At 40.7% G+C, this 25,072-nt stretch overlaps 1 protein-coding gene and 2 pseudogenes across 1 annotated transcript; 2 read left to right on the forward strand and 1 right to left on the reverse strand.

Annotated features, from left to right (window-relative positions):
• Positions 1-797: 797 nt before the first annotated feature.
• Positions 798-8,104, reverse strand: LOC138192840 (kelch-like protein 10; annotated as a pseudogene).
• Positions 8,105-8,111: 7 nt separating this feature from the next.
• Positions 8,112-11,294, forward strand: LOC138193504 (puratrophin-1-like). The gene is made up of 5 exons (XM_069141614.1): positions 8,112-8,146; positions 8,237-8,407; positions 8,609-9,006; positions 10,462-10,745; positions 11,091-11,294. The coding sequence occupies exons 1-3, from the start codon at positions 8,123-8,125 to the stop codon at positions 8,858-8,860; spliced, it is 447 nt and encodes a 148-aa protein (XP_068997715.1). The 5' UTR covers positions 8,112-8,122; the 3' UTR covers positions 8,861-9,006; positions 10,462-10,745; positions 11,091-11,294.
• A 2,454-nt stretch (positions 11,295-13,748) lies between these two features.
• LOC138192841 (protein-glutamine gamma-glutamyltransferase 2-like) lies at positions 13,749-24,442 on the forward strand (annotated as a pseudogene).
• The last annotated feature ends 630 nt before the right edge of the window (positions 24,443-25,072 follow it).

Raw genomic sequence — 25,072 nt, forward strand, 5'->3', positions numbered from 1 at the left:
ATAGAAATCTTTGCTTTTACCTTTCAATAACCCTCCAGTTTCTCTTTTAGACCCATTACTTGGTCGGTTGCTGGATCTTCATTCAGTTGAAATGTTCCAGTGCATAGGCACTAACCTTGAGCTCAAATTGAAAATGACTACAGCATCACAATAGTCAGACGAAGAGAGAGAGAGAGAGAGACAGTGAAGCTTTACTTCAGTCCTCCAAGTCTCTTTTCTCTGAAGAGTTGTCTGACGTCAGGAGTTCATCAGGGCGTTGCTTTACTGGCTGACAGTATCTGCAGTTGAAGTCAGTGGGTTTCCTCTTCCACTTCATCATTGTAGTTAAGTCAAAGTTCTTTGTTTATCACTATGTTTATTATTCATTAGTATGTTTAGGTTCACTTGTATTTGGTAGATAGTGTGCAGACAACAGACAGGAAAAGAGGGGGGAGAGATGGGATGTGGTGACGTGACATGAAGGTTCCTGTTGAGACTCCATTATTGTGGTCAACATCTTTGATCCCGAGGTCACACGATGCCCAGTTTCATAATCTATTGCTTACATAATTCTTTGTTTACTGCTGACCTTATTATTGAGTTTAGTGGATTAGACGACTTCATGTCTTTATGTTTGTGTTGCATAAAACACACTTAAAACACACCGTCATGGAGATTTGTGATTTTGTCAGGTATTATAAAGTGTCACTTTTTCTGCTGGTCTGTACGTCATCTCTTGTTGTGACATTGTGATTCTTCAGGTTCTTCAAGTAACAATAGCACAATTTTACAATGATTAAAAAAAGGCATTTATTTACAGAAACGTGTAATAGTCAACTATATCTTCATCACTCCACTTCATCTTCCTCCTCACCGGAGAATTGCTGGGAGTAACGAGGGGCAGCGTAGTCAGCCATGTTGTTTAGTCCGTAAACTGCAGCAGCTCAGCGCACTGCGAGAGATCTCCATGTTACGGGGACCAGACCACTCGGAGGTTTCGGCGTCGTAGCACTCGACTTCAAGGGTGGTGGTGATGCCGTTGAAGCCCCCGGCAACAAACAGGCAGTCATCGATTAGTGCGATGCCGAAGTTGCTGCGGTGGTGCAGCATGGAGGGCACAGCGTTCCAGGTGTTGGTTTGAGGGTTGTTGGCCTCAGCAGTGTGCAGACGGGCGGTTCCATCGAAGCCACCGACCTACATAAGAAAAAGTTCATCATGGAGATGATGCTGCTCTTTTAGATTTTTCTGGGGGGATTTTTTTTTTATTGTCTTAAGTTAAAAAGTAAAAGAAAACTGTTGACTAATGACATTTCCTGCAAATATTAGAAATGAGTATGCCCATTACAATTTCCCCAAAGCACAAGTGGACAAATACAGATTTCTTGATTGATCTGATCAACACTTCAAAGATGTTCAGTTTACTGTAATAAAAAAAAAACAAAGAAAAGAAGCCAAACTTCCCATCTGAGCAGCTGGAAATTAATAATTTTAGTAATGTTTGCTTAAAAGATTACTCAGTTATTAAAGTCGTTGGTCATCAATTTTTGATCTGTCAACTAAAATATGAATGTTATTTACTAACTAGTATGTTACTGACTTCAATGGAAAAGCTTTGAAACCTCTGTTCAGACTTCCTTTTCATGCCTCTGTGTCTCACAGTGTTTCTGTGTTAGTTCAGTTTCAGCAGAGCTTCATGTGCTTACTGCAAAGACTCGGTCTGCGTAGGCGATGACTCCAATTCCACTGCGCCTGCTGTCCATGTCGGCGATCAGTGTCCACTGGTTGGTCTCTGGGTTGTAACATTCAGCCGTTGACAGACATTCACTTCCATTGAAGCCACCACAAATGTACACCTGGAGGGAATGAAGGAGAGAGGATGTAAGTCAGTTTGTGTTACTTTCATCAAAGACACATATTTAACGCTTAATATCTGATAATCACAGATATTTGTATTTTCTAGAAGTCACACGTTTTGGTGAAAAAACGAGTACATTAACAAGGCAATGCTGCACAATGTGTTGCTGAATACTGAATGCATGACGGTGCTTTGCATTTCTGTTTCCGCTTCTTCATTTAATATATTAAATCAGTCTAGATGGACATGGATGTTCACTGCAACTTGACTGGTTGCAGGCGTTAATTCTAGGTTGGGCTTAAGAAAACTATTTTTTTCTTTCGAAGCCGAAATGTTTCACGGTGATGATAGTCTGGTTAGGTTTATTCGGTTAATATTTTTCTTTGGGGAAAGCCCCACACACCTTGCCATGGAGGGTTGTGCAGCTGGCGTCCCTCCTCTGGTCTTGCATGGACGCAATTAAAGTCCACTGGTCGGTCGTAGGCTGATAGCGCTCGGCCGTTGCAAGTCGATTATGTCCATCATAGCCTCCTATGGCATATATGTGCCCATCCATCACAGTTACACTGACATAGCAGCGTCTTGAATGCATTGATGCCACCTCCTGCCAGGTGTGTGCGTCCAGGTTAAACCTGTGCACAGTGCTGAACTGCACAACACCGTCAAAGCCACCGACACAATAAACTGATCCGTTGAGGAAAGCAACACCTTGATAGGCCCGAGGAGTTTTATCAGTGTTGATGACATTGACCCAGCGGTCAGCACGGACATCATAAGCCTCGATGGTATTGGTGGGGCTGCCCTCACTCCAGCCTCCAACAGCAGACAGGATGGCAGTGGGCAGGCGTGGGCGGGTCAAAAAGTTGCAGATTATGGACTCAGAAAACCAATTTTTTCTGAGGTCATTCATGGCCTCCAAGGTCTTGACGAGAATCATTTGACACTCTGCACACGCCTTCACCACTTCGTTGTGGGTCACGTTGTCTATTACGTATTCTGGGACCATCAAAGCCAGCCTGACCTGCACAGAGACACGAGGACATACGTTGGAATTACATTTTCTAAAATGTAGCTTGAGCAATACTCAGACTCGACTGGTGTTACCAGCAGGTTTCAGCTCATTACAAATATCATATTGGCATTAGTAGTAGACAGTCCCTCCAGGATTCAGCAGAATTCTAAAATGCTTGATTTTACAGCGTATTTTCTCATAAATTGCAATGTAATTTGTGGGTCTTTTTTGCAGTAAAAATGTGGGACTTCAAAACTTTGCCATTTGAGAAAAAAAAAATAATAATAATTTAATAGCTACAAAAAGAATAATATGTGATCACTTCCTTTGATAATAAGATTTTTTGAACTTAGAAAACCATGTGACTCAAAGTTACCAAAAGTTCAGAAAAGCAAACAATCTGTGACTAATATAGTAAATAAAGGCTCTATCTGACTACTCTATTCACAAAAACAAAGTGCTGTCTCTTCCAACTTTAAGTGTGTAAAAACTTCAAGTTGTGTAAAACGTAAAGTTTTTACACATACAGGATTCATCATTCCAGTGATAAGACTAAGACCACATTTCCCACAAGTCCCGCCACTTCTAGTAGTTCTGTTTTTTCCACTTGGCTAATGGAGTTTGTTTTGCTGGTGAGAGGAGGGGGAGCAGGTAGGTAAGTAGTTACTTTATTAATCCCCAAGGGGACATTTTTTCACTACAGCAGCATTTATAGATACAGGAAAGCAATAAAATAACAGTAAAAAATATGAAATATAAAAATGCACAGTATATACAGTACATTTTATACATATATATATATGTGTTTAAATTTTATTTAAACAAACAAGAAACAGACAACAGTGTTATTGTTGTGTGATGGATTTTGCCAGAGGTGAGTTATTGTACAGTCTTATTGCAGTGGGCAGGAATGATCTCCTGTATCTGTCCTTGTGACAGCGGAGCTGGAGGAATCTATTGGAGAATGTGTTCCGCTGTCCCTGCAGCAGGTGGTGGAGAGGCTGGTCAGGATTACTTGGCTTGCACGGAGTTTGTTTTGCTGGTGAGAGGAGGGGGAGCAGAGCCTCATTGACTGTATTTGAGGAGTTATTTTTGTTTGGAAAAGCTACTTTATGCCGTAATCCTTTCAGCAGAGCTTCTGTTGAGGAAATGTTTTGCCCAAAAATTGTGGGAATTTTGCAAAACTGCAGGCTCCTGCAAATATAGCAGAGATTGCTTGAATTTGCATTAATTATTGCAATTGCAAGATTGTGATTTCCTGGAGGGACTGAGTTGTAGAAGTACTGGTCGTTGTGTCGTCGGCCTGCAAAGAAGAAATTAACATGCAGAAACATCTCTTTCAGATGATATCAAAAAGTTGTTGCAAATAGGCCTTTGTAGTTTCTCCACCAGACTGCACTGATTTCTTCAGTTTTCTAGATTGAAAATCTCAGTCTTCTTTTTTGTCACAATTTCTAAATAAACAAATTTAAAGGGTCTTTACAAAAAATATTTTTGTTAAAAGATTAAGTTTGACCTAAATATCTGGGTTTTTTTTACTCTCAAATTATAATATCGGAGTCAAAAATGCAGGAATGTTCTGAGTTCAGTTTGAAAATATTTGTAAGATGTGTGCACCGTAATGTTTGTATGTTGTAGTCAGGACTGAAGCACTTCAGTTCTTTTTCATTATTCTTGTCGACTCTCTCAGACTCGGGCCTATTAAACTTCATAATATTTCCTGTCTATCAGCGTAAAATGCAAAAAAAATACATTTTACTTGCGTGGTCTAGAACAGGACTGAGTGTGGCCTGGTCTCATGTATTTTGTCTTGGCTTAAAATCGCCTGTTGGAAATGTTGCAGACTTTACAGAAAGAGTTGTGACTGCAGCCCAGCTAATACTGTACTGTACTGTACGGTATTGTATTCATGAAAACACTATTAGCAAGATTTAAAAGATGCAAATCAAGAGTAAATTGCATCCCAACAGTTGATCGCCTCACTTACTTTGAACAAAAGCAGAGCGATGTACTTTCTACGATCCTCAGGTGCGAAGTCGATCCAGCGAAGGATGGCCTCATACACCGTCTTCTCCTGCTTCACATTGAGTTGGTCACTCTCAATGATTTGAACAAGTTTCTGTGCAGAGAGCGACAGGAACTCTTCTGAGGTGGCAGCAATCTTCTCAAAGTTGAGGATACAGCAGGTGGACGAGGTTTATCGCCAACCAGCAGACTAACGGCCAGACAGCATCTCCTGGGAGCCAGAGTTTGGTGGTACAATCAACCCCTGGACCTCGGCACCCGCAGTGGGAGGGAATCGTGTCTGGAGTGGTGGATTTAGGAAAAAGAAGGCCCCTTCAAGGCAGCAGCAGCAGCCCTAATTCAACAACTGTAGCCTGCTGTAACATCATCGTCAAACCTGAGGATTACAGTGAGGCTGGAACTAGTCAGGGGTCAAAGGCTGCTCCACAGTCACCTCACAAGTAATACAACTTCTTTTTTGATCTGTTCATCCCACTTAATTAGTATTTAACCTCAGTGGTTAAATTCTCAGTTCTTAGACATTGCTATTAGAAAGTAGCACTCAGACTTTTGAAGATCTGATATTTGGTGATTTTGCAATTTTATTTTTGCATTTCTTAATATTAGTTATAGTCCCCTTGATCGTATATTCTTACAGATCGAGCCAGGCCCTGTAACATATTGTAGGTACTATTCCCCAAACAGTATTCAGTCATTACTTCAGCTTGAGTTGACAAGAAACAAATCTGACGGGTCGATTTTCACTCTCCTGACAATATTATTTATCTCTTATGAGAAAATAAAAAGTTTTAACCATCGTGTCAGGCAGCGTGTAAAAACTTTTTTTTTTGCAACCACAAGAGGAAATATAAACTTCATCAGATGGAAATCTTGTCGTATTGAAAATGTCCAGTGTATCATTTTATTTTAGACTGATATATTTGGTTCTTTGGAAACATTTGGCTCTTCACTTGAATTTAAAAAAAAGTTCAATTGGTCTGACCAAAGTTTGTATTGATTGATCCAGCAGTGAGTCAGTAGGGTTGAAGATGTTAAGGACTCTAAAAGCTGGCTTGATCTCCTTCCTTTCCGCTGCAGGAACACACACTGGGTTTTGACTCTGTACTGTTGTTTTTGTTTCATTTTTGAACAGGTCATCAAGGAGAACAGAAAGAGAAACAAGGAGAAGGCAGATGAGCAGAGCGAGGAGTGAGAGAGATGCCGCCGCTCTGTCTCAGTCCCACACTGTCGGCTGTCAGTGGTTTCCATGGGGACGAGGTATTAGAGCGAGGTCAGCGAGCCAGGACTCGTGCACAACTGGAGCGTCAGCGGCCGGATCATCCACCCCACCTGACCAGCGCGTTCGATCCCCGTCATCTTGTTCCCATCACGGTCAGCCGTCATGTCGCATCCTCCAGGAGGCTCAGAAGTTTCAGATCTCCCGCCACGGGAGCTTCTGCTCAGAGAACTCCTGTATGAGCGACCAAGGGCCTGCAGGGGGTAGTGAGCCTCTATGCTGCAAACACTCCAGCCTGCCCAGAGGGAGATATGAGGGGGCGTTTAGTTTGGCAAGCCCACAGGAGAGTGCCAGCAATGCCCTGTAAGTTTACTGTATGTGGTGATAAAAATAATACTCTATGATATTCCTCTCATTTTCACTAATCCTCTGAGATTTAATGAGATCTCGTGCATTCTTTTCTGTCTCTAAACTGACAATGAAGAGCTACAGGTATTGTCTCTTCCCTTTGCCTCTGTTTTTTTTTCATGTTATTTTTTTTTAAATTTTTTTTAATTAGCGTACAAGCTTACGAGAACAGACCCTCAGGCCTGCCACCAATGTCATCTATATATGTCACCAGGAGGTTGATGGGATCAGTCAAAAGTAGGGATATCTTGGAGACAGCAAACGATATTAGAGAAAGCCTCGAGTAAACTCATGAGGGGCAGAAGAGTTATGTCATACTGTAGAATAGAGAGCTTTTTATTTTCCTTACCCCAGGGGCCTGTTCTAATCTGTCCATGCTTGGCTTGTTTCTTACGACAATGCATGCAGAAAGAGTAAAATCAGTGTACCTCTTTCTTATCTGCTGAAATTTGAAAGAAAATGAATGATAACGATGTATAAGATGAGTAAATATCAGAGACCAGGTGTATTTATGAACAACAGATGGGAAGAATGTTTTTATTTTGTCAAAAACTGTCCTAAGTTATATGAAAATATTCTTTCACCACACGCTTGTTCTGAAGGACAAAGATCTTACACAGATCTACATAAATGATTAAAAATCAAATATAACACAGGATGTATGCTGAGTATCATTCTGTAGGTGTGTGTTTGAAGTTAACCCCTTTGTTTTGTTTGTGTCACCAGGAGGTTGCAGCTTGTCATGGAGGAGCTGGTCTTCACAGAGAGGGAGTATGTCCACTCTCTGGGCTACAGCCTGACCCACTACCTCCCCCTGATGGACAGACATGACATCCCCCAGGACCTCAGGGGGAAGGGAGGGGTCATCTTCAGCAACCTGGAGAAGCTTTACGACTTCCACAGCCACTACTTTCTGGCAGAGCTGGAGGCCTGCCAGTGGGAGCCTGCCATGGTGGCCCGCTGCTTTCTCAGACATGTGAGGAATAACTGTATGACAGCAATCAATATACTTGTCCTGTGTGGACAAAGTCTGTGTGGAGAGCCTTGTTGACTCATTCATACTTCCATAATAGACACTTGGTAATTTACTCTGTGTTGAGCAGGAACTTGAGAGTTCACACTTTTCTTTCTTCACTTGTCTTTAAGGTTCAATAAGTTTTACCAGGTCCCAATATTTCCCCTTTGAACCATCTTCAATGAATCTGTTTGTTGGACTGGATACGTGTTCCGCTCTAATAGCTGCAGTAGTCATCACAGTCCTCCGACTGGGAGTGCCACACTTTTCCTTTTCATCTTTACAGCCCCACTTTGTTTTCCCTCACAGAGGAAGCAGCAGGAGCTGGGCGACCTGATGGACCTCTCCTCCTACCTGCTGAGGCCTATCCAGAGGATCAGCAAGTACAGCCTCCTACTGCAGGACATGTTGGCTTTGGCCGGCTCATACAGGCCAAAGGATGTGATCCAGGATACGCTGTTCACCTCGAGCGTGTGCGCACAAAGTGTGCGTGGCCCGGCTGCTTATGTGCCTGATCTGACGAGCAGTGAGCGGGAGAGAGAGAGGGTTGAGATCCAGGCTGCTGCAGACTTGACTTGATTTCAGATGTGTCATGGCAACGATTTGCTTACCATGGACGCCATCCAGGACTGTGATGTAAGATATTGAAATGACAGATAACACATACCTGAATCACAGTAGGTAAATAACATTAACCGCCTGCGCTATGTCCGTCTTCCCTGTCAGGTGAATTTAAAAGAGCAGGGCCAGCTGGTCCGCCAGGACGAATTCACAGTTTTTTTTAAGAAGAAGAAACGTGTCCGCCGCATCTTCCTCTTTGAGGATCTGATTCTCTTCGGCAAGACCAAGAGAACAGCTGTTGGAAATGATGTTTTCGTCTACAAGCAGTCATTCAAGGTCTGAGCTCGTGCTTGTTTATACAAAGGCTACCAGAGTCTTAATAATCACCCTTATTTAGCTTGAATGTATTTAGTATATTCTGTTTAAAAGGTTGTAGTCACACCTCACAGTGCCAAATATTTTGATCTGCCACCAAACCACATATGACCATATCTGTCGGTGTCATTTCTGTGTCTCTCTTTGTGTTTTCTCTCCCAGACCAGCGACATTGGGATGACCCATAACTCTACTGTGAGCGGTCTGTGTTTTGAGATCTGGTTCCGCAGGAGGAAAAGTGAGGACACCTACACCCTCAGGGCCTCCAGCGTGGAGGTGAAGAAAGCCTGGATCACTGACCTGGAGAGCATACTGTGGGATCAGGCCGCTCACAGTAGAGGGAGTAACAACAACATACTGTTTTTATTTAGCACTTACATGGAGAACAGTTTACAGATAGCTTTACAGGTTTAAAAACATTGTGAATATACTTTATGCTGCAGAGCTGCGGATGCAGGAGAGGGTGTTCATGGGAATGGGCCGCAAACCTTTCATGGATATTCAACCAAGTGATGCTGCAATTTGTGACCGAGCCATCAGCTGAGTCCTGCCTGGGAGAAGTAAGCAGCTGAACACACAACACTTTAACTTAAAACTAAATTCAGTCCCATATCATTTATGCAGGGTTTCCACTGTTCATGTAATTTGTGGAATATCAGGGGGTTACATAAAGTCTATTTCAGGCATGGAAAGTCTGCAGATTCGATCATTTTTTTGAGCCAAGTCATGGAATATCATGGAATTATGTTTGTAGCAGATTTCAATTTCATTTCTCATTTCCATGAAGTATTTGTCTATATAATATACAGTTGTAATGCAGCTTGTTTCCTCAGTGCTTTTATCCCCTTTCTGCTTATCAACAGTCACTCAAGAAAGGTTTTTTCTTGTAGCTACTGATGAAGGCAAACATGCCAGGAAAATGTAAATTTCAAGAGCTTTGGCAGAAGACTTCAAAGTTTGGATGTTAAGACAGAAAAGCCAGATGTAAAGTTTGTGAAAATACTGTTGAAAATATTGGAGAGAGCCCTTTAGAGCCACACCTACAGTGCAGGCGGGTACAGTACCAGGAAATTCATTCATTATGTTCCCATTTAAGAAGAAGAATTTTGATCAGTTCATTGTTTAAGAAGTTTTAAAAAAATTAACATTTTATACTGATAATACCTGTGAATGAGTAAGTAAAGGTTGCAAATGGCTGTTGGTAAAACAATGCAGCTGGATTTTTGTTTTTTGTTTTTTGTGATCAAACGAAATGCGGACTGTTTTACCATTCATTATTGTTGATGGAAATTCAACTTTTTAATGAGTAAAAGTCAGGGAATTTGACATTTGACTTTGAGTGGGAAACCTGTTCATAACACATCAAATCCACAGATACTAGTGTGTGTCCCAGTAAACCAGGACCTCACATGAGCATTCAGGGTTATCTTACAGTATTATTTTCCTTCTTTGTGGCATATATATTTTGTCAGTAAAAAAATAACATTTCATGTTTTTCAAATGAATAGTTTAATCCATTAGCATGGCTTGATACAGCTTTGTAACAGGCTTAATCAGGGCAGAATAACAACATCAAAGACAAGTTTAACCAAATGATTTAAACCACTTATTTAAAAAAAAAAAAAAACATGACTAAGTGTCCTTCAGATTTTCTTTTGACCAACTTTTGAATTTTCTCTGATAAATAATGAGTTTTTACTTTACTAGTTAATTGAATTACTAGTTTGTAAATGACGTTGCAGTGTGGCTCTAGGGATGTTAAAGTAGGATGAGTGGTTGGCTGTACACCATCGTTTGTCTTGGCTGAACATTGGCTTGATTGCCATTGAATTTGCTGCAGCTATTAATGCAACTAGATTTTGTTGTTTTTGTTATCTTAACAAAATCCAGCTAAGAAAGTGGCTAAATTTAACAAAACTAAAATGTGTTTGTGAAATAACTGCAACAGCCCTCAGTGCTCACTGACTCGGCCTATTATTTTCTCACTGATGACATCTATGTATGTGTGTCTTCAGTCCCTGTGGCATGTTGTCCACACAGGGGTTTAGATTATCCCGACCACAGTCCATTGGCTCCGGCAGCACCGCCTCCACCACCATCAGCCATTCGTCTTCCTCATCTGGCCGTGGCTCACTGCCCCCGGCAGGTTACCCCGGGAACCAGTCACAGGGAGTGGACACCCATCCGGGCGTCTGCTCCTCTCCCGAAGCTGGGACGGAAAATGAACTGGACAACCATCATCTTCATCAGCATCATCTTCATGGGAACTGTGAACAGTGGAAAACCCACCATCCTCTGAGTACGTTTATTTTATGTTTTTGTGAACTGTTTTTTACGGATCTGTTTGCTGTTGACTTTAAAGCACTTCAGACACTTAATGAACATTTGAATTCAGTCAGAGAAATCAGATCAAATTGAGTGTTTATATGATGATCAGCCTAAAGGAATAGGGTATATTTTTGTTTTTGTTTGGTGCCATCTGATGACACAGTGTCAAACAAACTAGAAAGCATTTCAACCAACATGTACCATATCAAGGTGATGAACATTTTGTCCTCACGTTTCTTTTCATGTGTGCATCACAATGTAAAATGAACTTGTATCAGTTTTGGTGTCAATTACACTTGTTATGTTTCTGCTTTAGTCGACAGCTCTGAGTCATCTGGGGACTGCTTGAATCTCTTCAGCAGCTCAGAGCGCAGCTGCCTGTCTGCCATCAGTGGAGAGGTGGTGGAGGACTCCTCCTTTGTGTCCCAGAGTTCAAAGGCCCATCCACCGATTTGTCGGACCCCCAGCCTGAGGAGAAACGGCTTACCAGCAGTGAACAGAAAGAAGCCAGGTGTCGCCCCCAAACCTCCACATCTGGCTACTGCTCAGACACAGGTGAAGGTTAAATAAAGCAACCTGCTGAATTACTGTATGAGCTGAAGAAGATGGTCTCTCTCATGTTGTTTAATGATAGTAGAAGGAAAGGTCTGAAGAGGTTTACATGCGTGTTCGTGCCTGTATTGATGCGGCTGTGGCTCACGTCCGCACGTCAAAGTGTCAACGGGAAAGACACTGAATCCAATTTTTGTCCTAATGACAGGCGTGCATTCTTCCAGCATTAATATGTGTCTAGTATGTGTCTGTATTAGGTTTCTCGGTTTTATTATTGTTTTGAATATTTTAAGCCAATTCATTCATTAATCAACCGTTTTATTTGTTTTCATTGTGAATTAAAATGTTTGTCTTTTGTTTAATGCTGTTTTTAATTCTGATTTGTGAAGATATAAAGAAAGTGATGATGATAATCATCATTGTTAGCAATGGCCCCTGCAATAAGAATAAATTGGGCTTTGAATATTGTTGCAGAATCTCCTGTCGCCCTGCAGATGGACGGATCGTCTGAGTAAAACAAATATTTGGTGTTGCCTCGTCTGGTCTCTGGGTCTGGTTAGGGGGATTTTGGTGTGTCTGTATCACACCTCGGTCATCCATATGTGGTTATCTTGATCACGTGACTGACCCATGCAAGACAGGAAGATACTGCTACATGGGTGATCATGAATGGGTCAGTCACACACAACATTTGTCCACAATGTGTTTCTTAGTCCTTTTACCCCGAGAAAACATTTTCATATCTCCCAAAATAAATTCTTTTGAACTCGGCATCAGCTGTTATAGGCCTTAAAAACATCTTTTATTTGAATGTCCTGACAATATGCAGCTCAGAAAAGGAATGAGTGTTACTTAATGTGCTGCAACACATTCAAAAAAATTCCCCGAAACAGTCCTAAAAAATAACCAGTTTTTTCTAAGGCATGTGTTTTTATATGATTGATAAACTGTCACTCAATACATGTTACATGTTTATAGACTATACTGTTATTTAACTGTTAAAAACAGGCTCTTCATTTACATTCAGTCATGAGTCTGTGTGTTTCTACATCAACACAGAGTGACGTATGTGGTCAAGGGATACATTTAAAATACATTTTGTGTGATCTTCTGTCCTATACATTTTGTACAATTATTGATATGCAGGGATCAAAGAAGAGAAGATTTTATTTATTACCGTCATAAAAATCAGAAGCCAACACACAGGACCAGCATCTGTATCTGGGATAGACCACTTCAGTCCAGAGGGTTTCATGCTCCTTTGAGCCGTTTGGCCACGCCCACTCGCCAAACACATCAGATGTGTCGTCTCACCACGCCGGATGTATGTCACACGTTTCGTGAGGTTTCAAGCAGCCTTTGACCTTAAACATCAACTTCCTGTGTTACGGCGAGACCTCCAACTTTGCCGCAGCGTCACGGCGACGCCCATTGACAAAGTCGAAGGAATGTCTCAACATATCATCAACTACATGTTCAGGTTATTGTGACCCGACTTTACGTTCATGTGATCAACCAGCTCGACGGAGAACGTGAAAGTATGAAAAGTGTCATTTCCAGTGTCCACCAGGGGGCGCTATGACTCTGAGCGAATATTACCACACAGAGTCTTTGGGGCTCGACCATTATCATACCTGTGATGTTTGGAGAAGGTAGGTCCATGTACACGATCTAAAGAAACTTAGAGTTTCATGGCGAGGCCCTCAACATGGCCGCACATATCGACGAAAACGAATTCTTTTGATAAGATTTAATCCCAAACATGTTAACTGTTCATAGAAATATATTCAAGTCGGTGTGACCAAACCCCGAGGACAAGTTCGTTAAAGAACAACGTCGAACAATCGCTCAAAATGGCGACTAAATTTAAAATGGTGGACTTCCTGTCGAGTTGACGTAATGGTGCAATATAACTTTTTTGTGCGTCGAGGTGTGATACACATGTCCACCGGATTTCATGAATTTAGGTAAATGTGGCCGCCGGGGCATCTCTAGGTGGCGCTCTCGAGCCATTTGGCCACGCCCACTCGCGACTCCACCAGAGGACGACATTTTCCCCGGGAGACATGTGTGTATGCACTTTGATGAGGTTTTGAATATGATAAAGCCTCCAAAAAGGCAAATCACTTGGAGGAGAATAATAATAAGGAACCAGAAAAATAAAAATAATTCCTTGAATAACATGAGAGCTTTCACACCATCGGTGCTCGGGCCCTAACGAGTGTTGTAAGTGTGTCTCCCCTGCCTGTCTTATAATAGAATTAGTGATGTGAGGACCAGACACATGGGGGTGTCCTGATCAGGTTTCACATGCTACAAATATCTCTCAAGGGCTGTTACACTGCAGGGACATTAACCAATAAAGCTGCAGCTAAAGTCGCTCTCCACACAGAAGTCGAGGGACACGAAGTTCACTGCAGATATGAGTGAAGGTAAGGAAAACTGTTTGTTTCAAATTGTAGTACAGGTGTTAACTTGTTTATGAAGTGTAATCTTTATAAGTGAACATACAGTTTCTCTTGGTGTTTCTTCAAAGTCTACTTTGAGTGTCAGATTGAGAGCCATGAGTGAAATGTGATGAGCACCATTCTGGTGGATGACATGAGATATCTCAGATCTGGGACATTGATCTACAGCTCAAAGTTTCCTCACAGATGATAAATCACAAGAAATCATCAGCAGGACATTCTCCGCTGCAGATTCAGTGTTACTCAACTTTTAATAGAGTCATCGGGTTATGAAGTTTGTCCACAATGGTGCAAATGTTTTTTCTACTGATGTGACAAGTTGTTTTTTTGTCTTTGTATCTATGCACAGTGTTGGGCATTGAGCGCTGTGATCTGGACATTGACAGCAACCACAGCAGCCATCACACACAGCTGTATGGAGGGAAGCGTCTGGTTATCAGAAGGGGACAGCCCTTCAATATCATTATACACCTGACACCAGGCAGCAACACAGACTTCAAACCGGGCCAATCCAGCTTCACTCTCATCGTTGAAACTGGTACACATCAGTGTTTTTTTATTTTGTATATGTGTGAGACAAATAATTATTGAGACACTGTGTTTATGCATTAGCAGTTGTTGTTTTCTCAAGAATATGGAGTTTCTCTGTAATTCAGGCGGGCGTGGAGTCTGTCTTTAGCTCCTTTCACGTCTAATCATTCAAAGGCTCCAGTCCGTCCCAATTAGTGGGCTTTATAACCGTGCCAGCCTTCATTCATCCTACCTGCTCCGTGAACTCCACATCGCTCTGCAACCAGCCGCCACGGATCCGATGCCAATCTGCCCCGCCTCCCTGACCTCCTCCCATATTAATACATTCTTCTCTGTCCATATTGAGTTTATTCATTCAAACGTTGTGAATCTCAGGCTCTGCCGGGTTGGGTTGTGGTCTCAGGAATAGTCTGTGACATATTTGCTCAGACTATTTTAGAGCATCACTTGTAGATTAAAAATGTAGGCCTATTTCTTTCTTTAATACAAGGTTAAACCTGGCTGAAATATTTGAGTCTCTCATCTGGATTTAGAATCACAGTTTATGTCCATTTCTGTGTCTCCAGGTCCATTACCCAGAGAAGAATCAGACACCAAGGTTTTATTCTGTCTACATGACTCTACTTCAGAGACTGAGTGGAGTGCATCTGCTGCTAATGATCCATCTGAAAACACACTAACTGTGTCCCTCAATTCCTCTCCTGACGCCCCCATCGGGCTCTATTCCCTGAGTGTGGACCAGAAGGGCCAGAAAACCAGTTTAGGACAGTTCATCCTGCTTTTCAATGCTTGGTGCCCCAGTGAGTACAGACTATTGTCTTGAAAGTGACCTCTATGAGTTATACATGTTTTAGGTTAAACTGCTCTGTCAGTCAAACCTGAAAATTATATTTCCTTTCTTGTCTTTACGTAACTTACCACTAAACCAAACTTCTAAACACCTATCTACCACAGCCGTCTCTTCCAAATGATCCAAACGTGAGACATTTACTGTATGTGCTATTGCTGTAGGATGGTCTGAATGTTTTTTCTGACTAACAGGAGATGCTGTTTATATGAACGATGAGACGAGGAGGCAGGAGTATGTTTTGGCACAGTATGGGGTGCTCTTCAAAGGAACATGTACGAGAATCACTCGGTTACCCTGGAACTTTGGACAGGTAGGCAGTAGGTCATACGCTGTCAGTGTCAAACATTACAATGAGTTTAGTAAGTTTAAGTAAAACATAAAAATGTCTACAAATCCTTCAATAAGAAAGACTGTTTCTTTATAAACAGTTATCAAACATAAGATTTTATTAATAACATTGGTATAATAAAGTAGTTTTCTCTTCTGTTTGTGTGCAGTTTCAAGCAGGAATTTTGGATATCTGTCTGAAGATTCTGGATAACAACCCAAAATATTTCTCTGATGCTGATAAGGACTGCTCTGCCCGGGGAAATCCTGTCTATGTGACCAGAGTGCTGAGTGCCATGGTAGGTCTGCTTTTGTTCACTATAGGAAGGAGGGAGAGCCCGAGGATGCTTTTAGTTTAAGATTACCGTGGTGCATCAGAAAACTCTGTCTGCTCTTTAGTATTCACTGTGTTTTATCGTTGTGCGGGCCAACCTTTGTCCTTCTTTTCAAACTCTCGCTTCTCCCCCAGAAACCTTTGTGATACAAAGCAGCATAAAAGAAAGCCAGCCTGCATGCTCACTCCAAACAAGCGGCAGAGAGCATTGTAATAACTAACAAATAAATGATGGTCTGTCAGCATGTTATTTCTGCTGCTGCATGGCAAAATAGTGAAGAGAAATCCAGGGCTATTTTTACTGGGTGTCTTCAGTTGCTGTCATTGTACAAGAAATCAGGGATATTTCCAGACAATTTGATAACCATGAAAAGATCATGCACTATATTTAGGTTATATGGTATAGAGTGTTGAGAGTGCACTTTTAATGGCAGCATTACAAACGTGTCATAATGGTCTATATTTACCTTTTCAACCCTATGTGCTTTAATCAGTTAGCGCTGATCTGTATCTTTTAACTTGACAAAACTTTCGTTGTTCACATTTTTTTTTTAAATCCAACACTGTCCTCCTTTTTAATGTCCTGCCCCTTTGAAAAAACAATCAGGGTAAAAAGATAAAATAAAAAATCTCAGCATTTAAGGGAGTGTTACCTTGAACATCTTGTGAAGAAAAGCAAATAAACAATCACATTTTGTACATACTAATTTAAAATAAATAAATTAAATAGTAAATGTCCCTCATTGATGGAATGTGAAATTATTCTGAAAATATTTAGTTCAATTTAATGTTAATTAAAACTTTGATGCCTGCTCATTTCTCTGCAATGTTCACTTATGCTCCTCTTCTTCTCAGTGTTTTCTCTCTGCTCTCTGCCTTCGGCCACAGATCAACAGTAATGATGACTGGGGCGTGCTGGTGGGGAAGTGGAAAGATTATACTGGTGGGGTTGATCCAGGAGAGTGGCTCGGCAGTGGGGATATTCTGCGTCGGTGGACACAAAGTGGTCCCGTCCGCTTTGGCCAGTGTTGGGTCTTTGCTGCTGTTGGAATCACAGGTTGGAGCACAGTGGGCAGTTCATATGGTCATTTCATTTGTTTTTTTAATCATTCATTTATGTATCAATTCACGCACTTGTTCAATTTTCCTACGTGGTTTAAGCTTTTGAGATTTGGTTATTTTGTTTTAGAAATATAATATTCACATGTTTTAATGTGATCTTAACAATTTGAACAGAAAAACAAGAACAAGAGAATTTGTTTGTTAAATTCTATTGAACAAAAATAAAATTAGCCAACAGGCTATCACCTATCTTGAGGCATTTTAGAAACAATTTCTTTCACTACAGCACCATACAACACTGTATAATTGACCTTCACCATTATAACTTACTGCTTCATGCCAGTTGCATCCTCAAGCTGCCCTCTGCTGCCAACAATCACAGCTTTTTAATCAAAACCCTAAATTTTGAATCTAATCTCATGGCTTTGTTCCTATCTGTCCTTCATTGTTTATCTCTGATGACCGACACGGTCTCAAACGTTTGCTTTATAAAGCTGGTGTGATGTAGTGTGACTGTGCGTCCTCCTTCAGTGTCCCGTGCTCTGGGCATCCCGTGTCGAGCGGTGACTAACTTTGAATCTGGTCACGACGGCCAACCTGGTGACCTGGTGATAGAAAGACTGTTTGATGAAGATGGTAAAATGATTACTCATAAAGACTCAATATGGTGAGTTAATAGTCTCTTTCATTATATCTTTTTTTTTTAATTATCACGTGATCTTTCATTAATCCCATGTCAATGAATACAACATTGATTATTTTACAGTTTTAAGCAAAAGGGTCACGTTATAGTTTCTATATTAACATTTTTTTCCAGGAACTACCATGTTTGGTTGGATAGCTGGATGACTCGTCCAGACTTGGGGCAGCGGTTTAACGGGTGGCAAATCAGTGACCCAACCCCACAGGAGACAAGTGAAGGTGAAGACAAAGACATGATTAGAATAAAAAAAAGCACACATCAAAACTGCCTTAAAGAGCTGTTATAAGGGTTTGCGTGTGAGGGCACCAAATTTGACCATGGTGGTTAGTTTCGACTTGTGACAGTCACAGCTTTGAGGTCTGGATCAGGCCGACTTCAAACTTGTAACAGCATATTGTGCTTGACATGTTCACATGGAGATTGTTCTCTTCTTTAAAGCTTTTCAGTTTTATTTGAACAAATTGCACCTAACACAAATAATCTGACCCCTTTGGAGGGCCCACATACAAAATGCTGTTACATTTTTTTTGTTGCTAAATGTTGCTTATAGTTAGTGCTTTAGGTTTATAATCACGCTGCTATTAGCCAGGTTGTTACTATTTTAACATTGATTGATATTTCAATGTGGTTTTTGTTATTATATTTTCTTGCTGTAAAGTCTTTTGGGAACATGTCACATAGTGACTTTTCTCTTTCTGGATTTTTTTGGCGACTCTGCATTTTGTATTAATATACACTCAGCAAAAACAATCTTCTAAAAAGGGCTATTTTGTGGATGTATGATGCTGTCAGGTGTTTTCTGCTGTGGACCAGCTTCCCTGAAGGCGATCAAGGAAGGCGAGCTGACCAGGAAATATGATGCTCCATTTGTTTTTGCTGAGGTGAGTCTTTGCTGAAATCTGTTATTGAAATGTATTGTCGAAAAGCACAACTGTGAACACTCCTCATTAGAGGCATGTGCAGTGGTGTGAAAAGTGTTTGCCCCCTTCCTGATTTCTTATTTTTTTTTGCATGTTTGTCACACTTAAATGTTTCAGATCATCAAACAAATTTAAATATTAGTCAAAGATAACACAAGTAAACACAAAATGCAGGTTTTATATGAAGGTTTTTATTATTAAGGGAGAAAAAAAAAATCCAAACCCACATTGCCCTTTGTGAAAAAGTGTTTGCCCCGTAAACCTAATAACTGGTTGGGCCACCCTTAGCAGCAACAACTGCAATCAAGCGTTTGCGATAACTTGCAATGAGTCTTTTACAGCTGTGGAGGAATGTTGGCCGACTCATCTTTGCAGAGTTGTTGTAATTCAGCCACATCTGAGGGTTTTCTAGCACGAACCGCCTTTTTAAGGTCATGCCACAGCATCTCAATAGGATTCAGGTCAGGACTTTGACTAGGCCACTCCAAAGTCTTCATTTTGTTTTTCTTCAGCCATTCAGAGGTGGACTTGCTGGTGTGTTTTGGATCATCGTCCCGCTGCAGAACCCAAGTTGGCTTCAGCTTGAGGTCACGAACAGACGGCCGGACATTCTCCTTCAGGATATTTTGGGAGACAGTAGAATTCATGGTTCCATTTATCACAGCAAGTCTTCCAGGTCCTGAAGCAGTAAAACAGCCCCAGACCATCACACTACCACCATCACCATATTTTACTGTTGGTATGATGTTATTTTTCTGAAATGCGGTGTTACTTTTACACCAGATGTAACGGGACACACACCTTCCAAAAAGTTCAACTTTTGTCTCATCAGTCCACAGAGTATTTTCAGAAAAGTCTTGGGGATCATCAAGATGTTTTCTGGCAAAAATGAGACGAGCCTTAATGTTCTTTTTGCTCAGCGGTGGTTTTGGTCTTGGAACTCTGCCATGCGGGCCATTTCTGCCCAGTCTCTTTCTTATGGTGGAGTCATGAACACTGACCTTAACTGAGGCAAGTGAGGCCTGCAGTTCTTTGGATGTTGTTGTGGGGTCTCTTGTGACCTCTCGGATGAGTCGTCGCTGCGCTCTTGGGGTAATTTTGGTCGGCCGGCCACTCCTGGGAAGGTTCACCACTGTTCCATGTTTTCTCCATTTGTGGATAATGGCTCTCACTGTGGTTCGCTGGAGTCCCAAAGATTTAGAAATGGCTTTATAACCTTTTCCAGACTGATAGATCTCAATTACTTTCTTTCTCATTTGTTCCTGAATTTCTTTGGATCTCGGCATGATGTCTATCTTTTGAGGATCTTTTGGTCGACTTCACTTTGTCAGGCAGGTCCTATTTCAGTGATTTCTTGATTGAGAACAGGTGTGGCAGTAATCAGGCCTGGGTGTGGCTAGAGAAATTGAACTCAGGTGTGATAAACCACAGTTAAGTTATGTTTTAACAGGAGGGGGCAAACACTTTTTCACACAGGGCCATGTGGGTTTGGATTTTTTTTCTCCCTTAATAATAAAAACCTTCATTTAAAAACTGCATTTTGTGTTTACTTGTGTTATCTTTGACTAATATTTAAATTTGTTTGATGATCTGAAACATTTAAATGTGACAGACTTGCAAAAAAATAAGAAATTAGTAAAGGGGGCAAACACTTTTTCACACCACTGTATATAAAAATATACTTTTCTGCTGTTGTTGTATTAACCGCTTGTTCAGAATTAAGCGCCTGTTTTCAAACTGTACAGTGCTTAGTGGCTGTCTTTATATTCAGTATTATTTGATGATATTTTGTGTCTGTGGTCAGGTTAATGCAGATGTCGTGGACAAGGTGCGCCAGTCAAACGGAGAGTTTGTCAGGGTCAATGGATCGATCACGTCTGTTGGATGTTTTATCAGCACCAAGGCTGTGGGCTCAAATATGAGACACGACATCACACACCAGTACAAGTATGCAGAAGGTACTGCAGAGTCACAGGTGCACAGACATACTCCACTCCAAACCACAGACTTATTCAAACATATCTAAAAATATACAAGTTGGATCTTCATTTTGATTATAACGCTGTTTATTTAAAATAATTTGTGATTTTGAGTCGGTGAATTGATATTTTTCTGGCCTTTCACATACAGCACAGGGGATGTGCTATATGCTACTTCTGTGGTAAACACCCATGTTACATCTCACATTGCATGAATACAGACACATGACCAAGTTCCTCAGTTTAAAGATTTAGGGCTCTGTTTTCCTGATACTATGTGCAGATGAAAAAAAAACCTGTTTGCTCTGTCAAATCTTGTTTAAAATATTTCTTGTTTTTAATCCTGATGGTTTCCAGGCTCCGAGGACGAGAGGCGTGTCTATGAGAAGGCCCAGCACCACAGCAAGCTACAGAAGAGGGGAAAAGAGCCAGGACTCCATCTCAAGGTTTTTACTGTTCATACATATTCAGTTGTACCAGGGGGAGAGCAAATACTGTAAATATATATGTATCTAGTATATCTATAAACAAAAATCCAGTGGTGTTTAAAGTACCTGAAAGCCACACTTGAGTAAAAGTACAGATATCTTACCAGAAAATAACTTTGGTAAAAGATAATGTCACCTATTAGAAAATGACTTGAGTTAAAGTCTTAAAGTATCCGATGTTTACTTAACTTAAGTATTAAAAGGAAATTTGTGTTATTAAATGTACTTAAGTTTTAGAAGTAAAAGTAAATGCTGTAATTTTTTTTTTAAAAAGCAAGCGTTAAAGCGACACTGTATCCGGGGCCACTGTGGCTACAAGTGAAAATCAAGATTAATCTTGTTCAGATATTATGATGTTGTTGCGACTTGCTTGCATCAGACATGCCTTGGCTTGAGTGGAAATACAATGTAGAAACTTAAGCAGGTCTTTGAGAGCACTTGGTTATGGAGCTCTCAAGCTCCAACCACTGATTCACCAGAGCTGCTTGTGGGCAGTCTGTATTATTGAGCTATCAAATTCCCTCCAATTTTATTTTGTAGTAATAAAGTATCTCAAATGTATTGGAGTAAAAATATATATTTTGTTTAGTAAAAGTGAAAGTTGACAGAAATATAAAAATTCCTTTCAAGTTCAGATACTCCAAAAAAACATACTTAGGTACTGTAACCAAGTATTATTACTTTGTGACATTACACCACTGCAAAAATCACAGAAAAGGACTCAAATCGATATTTGAGCTTCAGAGAGATTACATCACCTGTGTCTAAACTACAGAACGAAAGAAGAAGGAAATGAAACAAAACAGTAATGGTGTCAAAGTTATACAGCAGACTGTGGCCAAGTCAGAGTAAGTTAAACGGTCACAAGTTGAACATAACCAAGATGAATATGACAGGCGTGCAGTTCACAAGTGGTTTTCAAACTGGCGTGAATTCAAATATGAACCACATTCATGTTTGTATTGATTTGTTTATGCCCGAGATAAAACTATACAAAGTGAATTAGCTTTGAAATTCTTTGGACCTTACTTATATTAAGATAGAGCTGATATATTGATCCAAACAGAATCATGTTGTTTCAGATTGTGTTTAGACGAGATGAATGAAATGTAAAATCCATTTGAATGAATTTTATTATTAGATGGACCATGAATGTCCTAAACAAAAATCACCTCATGATTCTCATTTAAGATCAAGCTCTCCGACAACATGATCGTGGGCTCAAACTTCGAGGTGTTCGCTATCCTCACCAACGACAGCATGGATGTAAAGGACTGCAAGTTCATGCTCACAGCCACAGCGGTCGGCTACAACGGCACACAGGGAGACAACTGCGGACGTGCTTCAATTGAAGTGGAGGTGCCGCCTGGAGAAGGTTAGCTCTGATGTCAGTGTGAGCTGTGAATTTAATGAACTCACCAAAAAACATTAACCAATTGTTAGGAAATGCCCCAAAATTTGAGGTACCACTTTGAAACAAGGTATTTATCTGTCAAAACAATTTCTCAATTGGACATTGTCTTAATGATATCTTAAAGCATAAAATGTGTGTTTTCAGAAAGGCGCCTGTCACTCAAACTGGAGTATGATAGTTATGGAGCAGCGATCACCTCCGACAGGATGATCCGTCTCTTAACCGTCGCCATCGACAAGCAGGTGACTGCTTTACACAAGGCTGAGAAGACTATCGTTCTTGATCAGCCAGAACTAGTCATCAAGGTAAGGATGGAGGGACAGTGAAAGAAACCAGAAAACATGTCACATTTCAGGAGAATATATCTGAGTGAGTAAATGATGTTTTGACATTCCTGGACGAAACTGAACTTGAGTAGCAAGAAATCAGTGCACATAAATTTAAGCATGAAGTACATTAATAAACTGTTTTTCACAAGGCAGCCATGTCCAGGGGCATTATGTTTTTGCAACGTCTTATTCTATGCGAACGTACGTCAACTTAGGTCAACTTCTCTGTGACGTGACAATGTTCTGGAGAAAATCTTTTCTGTCCATTATTTAACATCGTAACTCGTGAACAGAAGAGCAGATTTTGACTATATTTCATCTTTGGTCAGATACTGAATTGTTGACACTAATCTTGGGTGTTCACCCTCTCGAGCCTCCTTCTTGAATATCTATACTGAACCTTGAACCTTGACTCAGGTATCCACATGTACAGAAAAGTAAAGTGTTTGAAAAGTTTCCTGTTTTCTTTTTTTATTTGGTGAGTTGTAATTAAATTGTAGAGGTTTATCATGATACTTTTAAACATTTGCATTTCTATATTAACTCTTACTTTATGAAACCTGTTTTCCTAAACCTTTCTCTGCAGCTGGAGGGAGAGGCCACAGTGAACCAGTCTGTGACGGTACAGCTGACCCTGTTGAACCCTTTACCAGAACCGCTGCAGGACTGCAGCTTCACCATAGAGGGGAACAACCTCACTGACGGCAAACCCATAACAGCAAAGTATGTGTTATGCAGCAGTAACTGTTACGTAGATTTCTATACTTTCCTACTGTTTTCTACTGAGCCATTTTACTCTTGTCACCCATTCCAGTTTATCTGCTGTTTAATGGACAAGAAGATGTCTGTACTGTAATCAAATTTGATGTAGCTTTTGAGTCAAGGCCAAACAAACCTCACCCAAAACCCCTCTAAACGTTTCCCTGCAGCTGTCACACTGGGATGCCTAGTTCTGTTATAAATGAAATGTTAGTTTCAGCTCTCAATATAAGCTGCTGTTCTGTTACCCAGTTACAGTGAGAACATCTTAAAAACAAATATCAGCTTTCTGCCTGTGCTGTGTACTTACGAACAGAGATAAAACAGTTTGGCTGATGTTGCTCTTTGTATGATTCCTGCAGGATTGGAGCCGTGGGCGCCGCACAAGAAGCCAAGGCCCGTATTGAGTTCATTCCCAGCAGTTCTGGCTCCAACGTGCTCCTGGTGAACTTTGATAGCGACAAACTGAAGAACATCAAGGGCTTCATTAGTGTTGTTGTGAGAGGAGAATGAGCCAGGACAGAGTCTCATTGCACCAACAGATTTCAGTTTAATTGAATTACAGTGGCATTCAGAGCTGCTGCTAACATAGAGGCCTGAGGCTTTATGTTTTTTTAATCCACTTATTATTTGTATCCTCTTATTATACTCGTATATGTGCACCTGTGCTAGATGGGAAAACTTGAGGAAAGATACCATGGAAATTCTTGACATATTTGGAGAAGCACATATTGGATCCTCTTTTAAACAATGCCTTACTTCAGTAGAAACAAATCTTTGTTGGCATTTTGTATAATTTCTTCACCCGTCTCTCACATCAGTTTGATGATATTAATGACCACATTTAATCCACAATTCCTTCAGATGCAAGATGTTTGATGATTTTCTTGCATGTACTGACCGATTGCAATAACCTGCACACAAGTTTTCAATAGAAATCTTTGCTTTTACCTTTCCATAACCCTCCAGTTTCTCTTTTAGACCCATTACTTGGTCAGTTACTGGATCTTCATTCAGTTGAAATGTTCCAGTGCATAGGCACTAACCTTGAGCTCAAATTGAAAATGACAACAGCATCACAATAGTCAGGCGAAGAGAGAGAGAGAGAGAGAGAGAGAGAGAGAGAGAGAGAGAGAGAGACAGTGAAGCTTTACTTCAGTCCTCCAAGTCTCTTTTCTCTGAAGAGTTGTCTGACTTCAGGAGTTCATCAGGGCGTTGCTTTACTGGCTGACAGTATCTGCAGTTGAAGTCAGTGGGTTTCCTCTTCCACTTCATCGTTGTAGTTAAGTCAAAGTTCTTTGTTTATCACTATGTTTATTATTCATTAGTATGTTTAGGTTCACTTGTATTTGGTAGATAGTGTGCAGACAACAGACAGGAAAAGAGGGGGGAGAGATGGGATGTGGTGACGTGACATGAAGGTTCCTGTTGAGACTCGATTTTTGTGGTCAACATCTTTGATCCCGAGGCCACACGATGCCCAGTTTCATAATCTATTGCTTACATAATTCTTTGTTTAGTGCTGACCTTATTATTGAGTTTAGTGGATTAGACGACTTCATGTCTTTATGTTTGTGTTGCA

This window comes from Embiotoca jacksoni, unplaced genomic scaffold (assembly GCF_022577435.1).
Source record: "Embiotoca jacksoni isolate LCO1_2020_lvr unplaced genomic scaffold, fEmbJac1.0.p SCAF_9, whole genome shotgun sequence".
In the NCBI taxonomy this organism is placed as follows: domain Eukaryota; kingdom Metazoa; phylum Chordata; class Actinopteri; family Embiotocidae; genus Embiotoca; species Embiotoca jacksoni.

Bases quoted from the DNA above. Each gene is read 5' to 3' on its own strand.
- LOC138193504 (XM_069141614.1), top strand. From the start codon at position 8,123: ATGGACGCCATCCAGGACTGTGAT. The intron at 8,147-8,236 runs GTAAGATATTGA...CTTCCCTGTCAG, and splicing joins ACGCCATCCAGGACTGTGAT to GTGAATTTAAAAGAGCAGGG. The intron at 8,408-8,608 runs GTCTGAGCTCGT...TTTCTCTCCCAG, and splicing joins TCTACAAGCAGTCATTCAAG to ACCAGCGACATTGGGATGAC.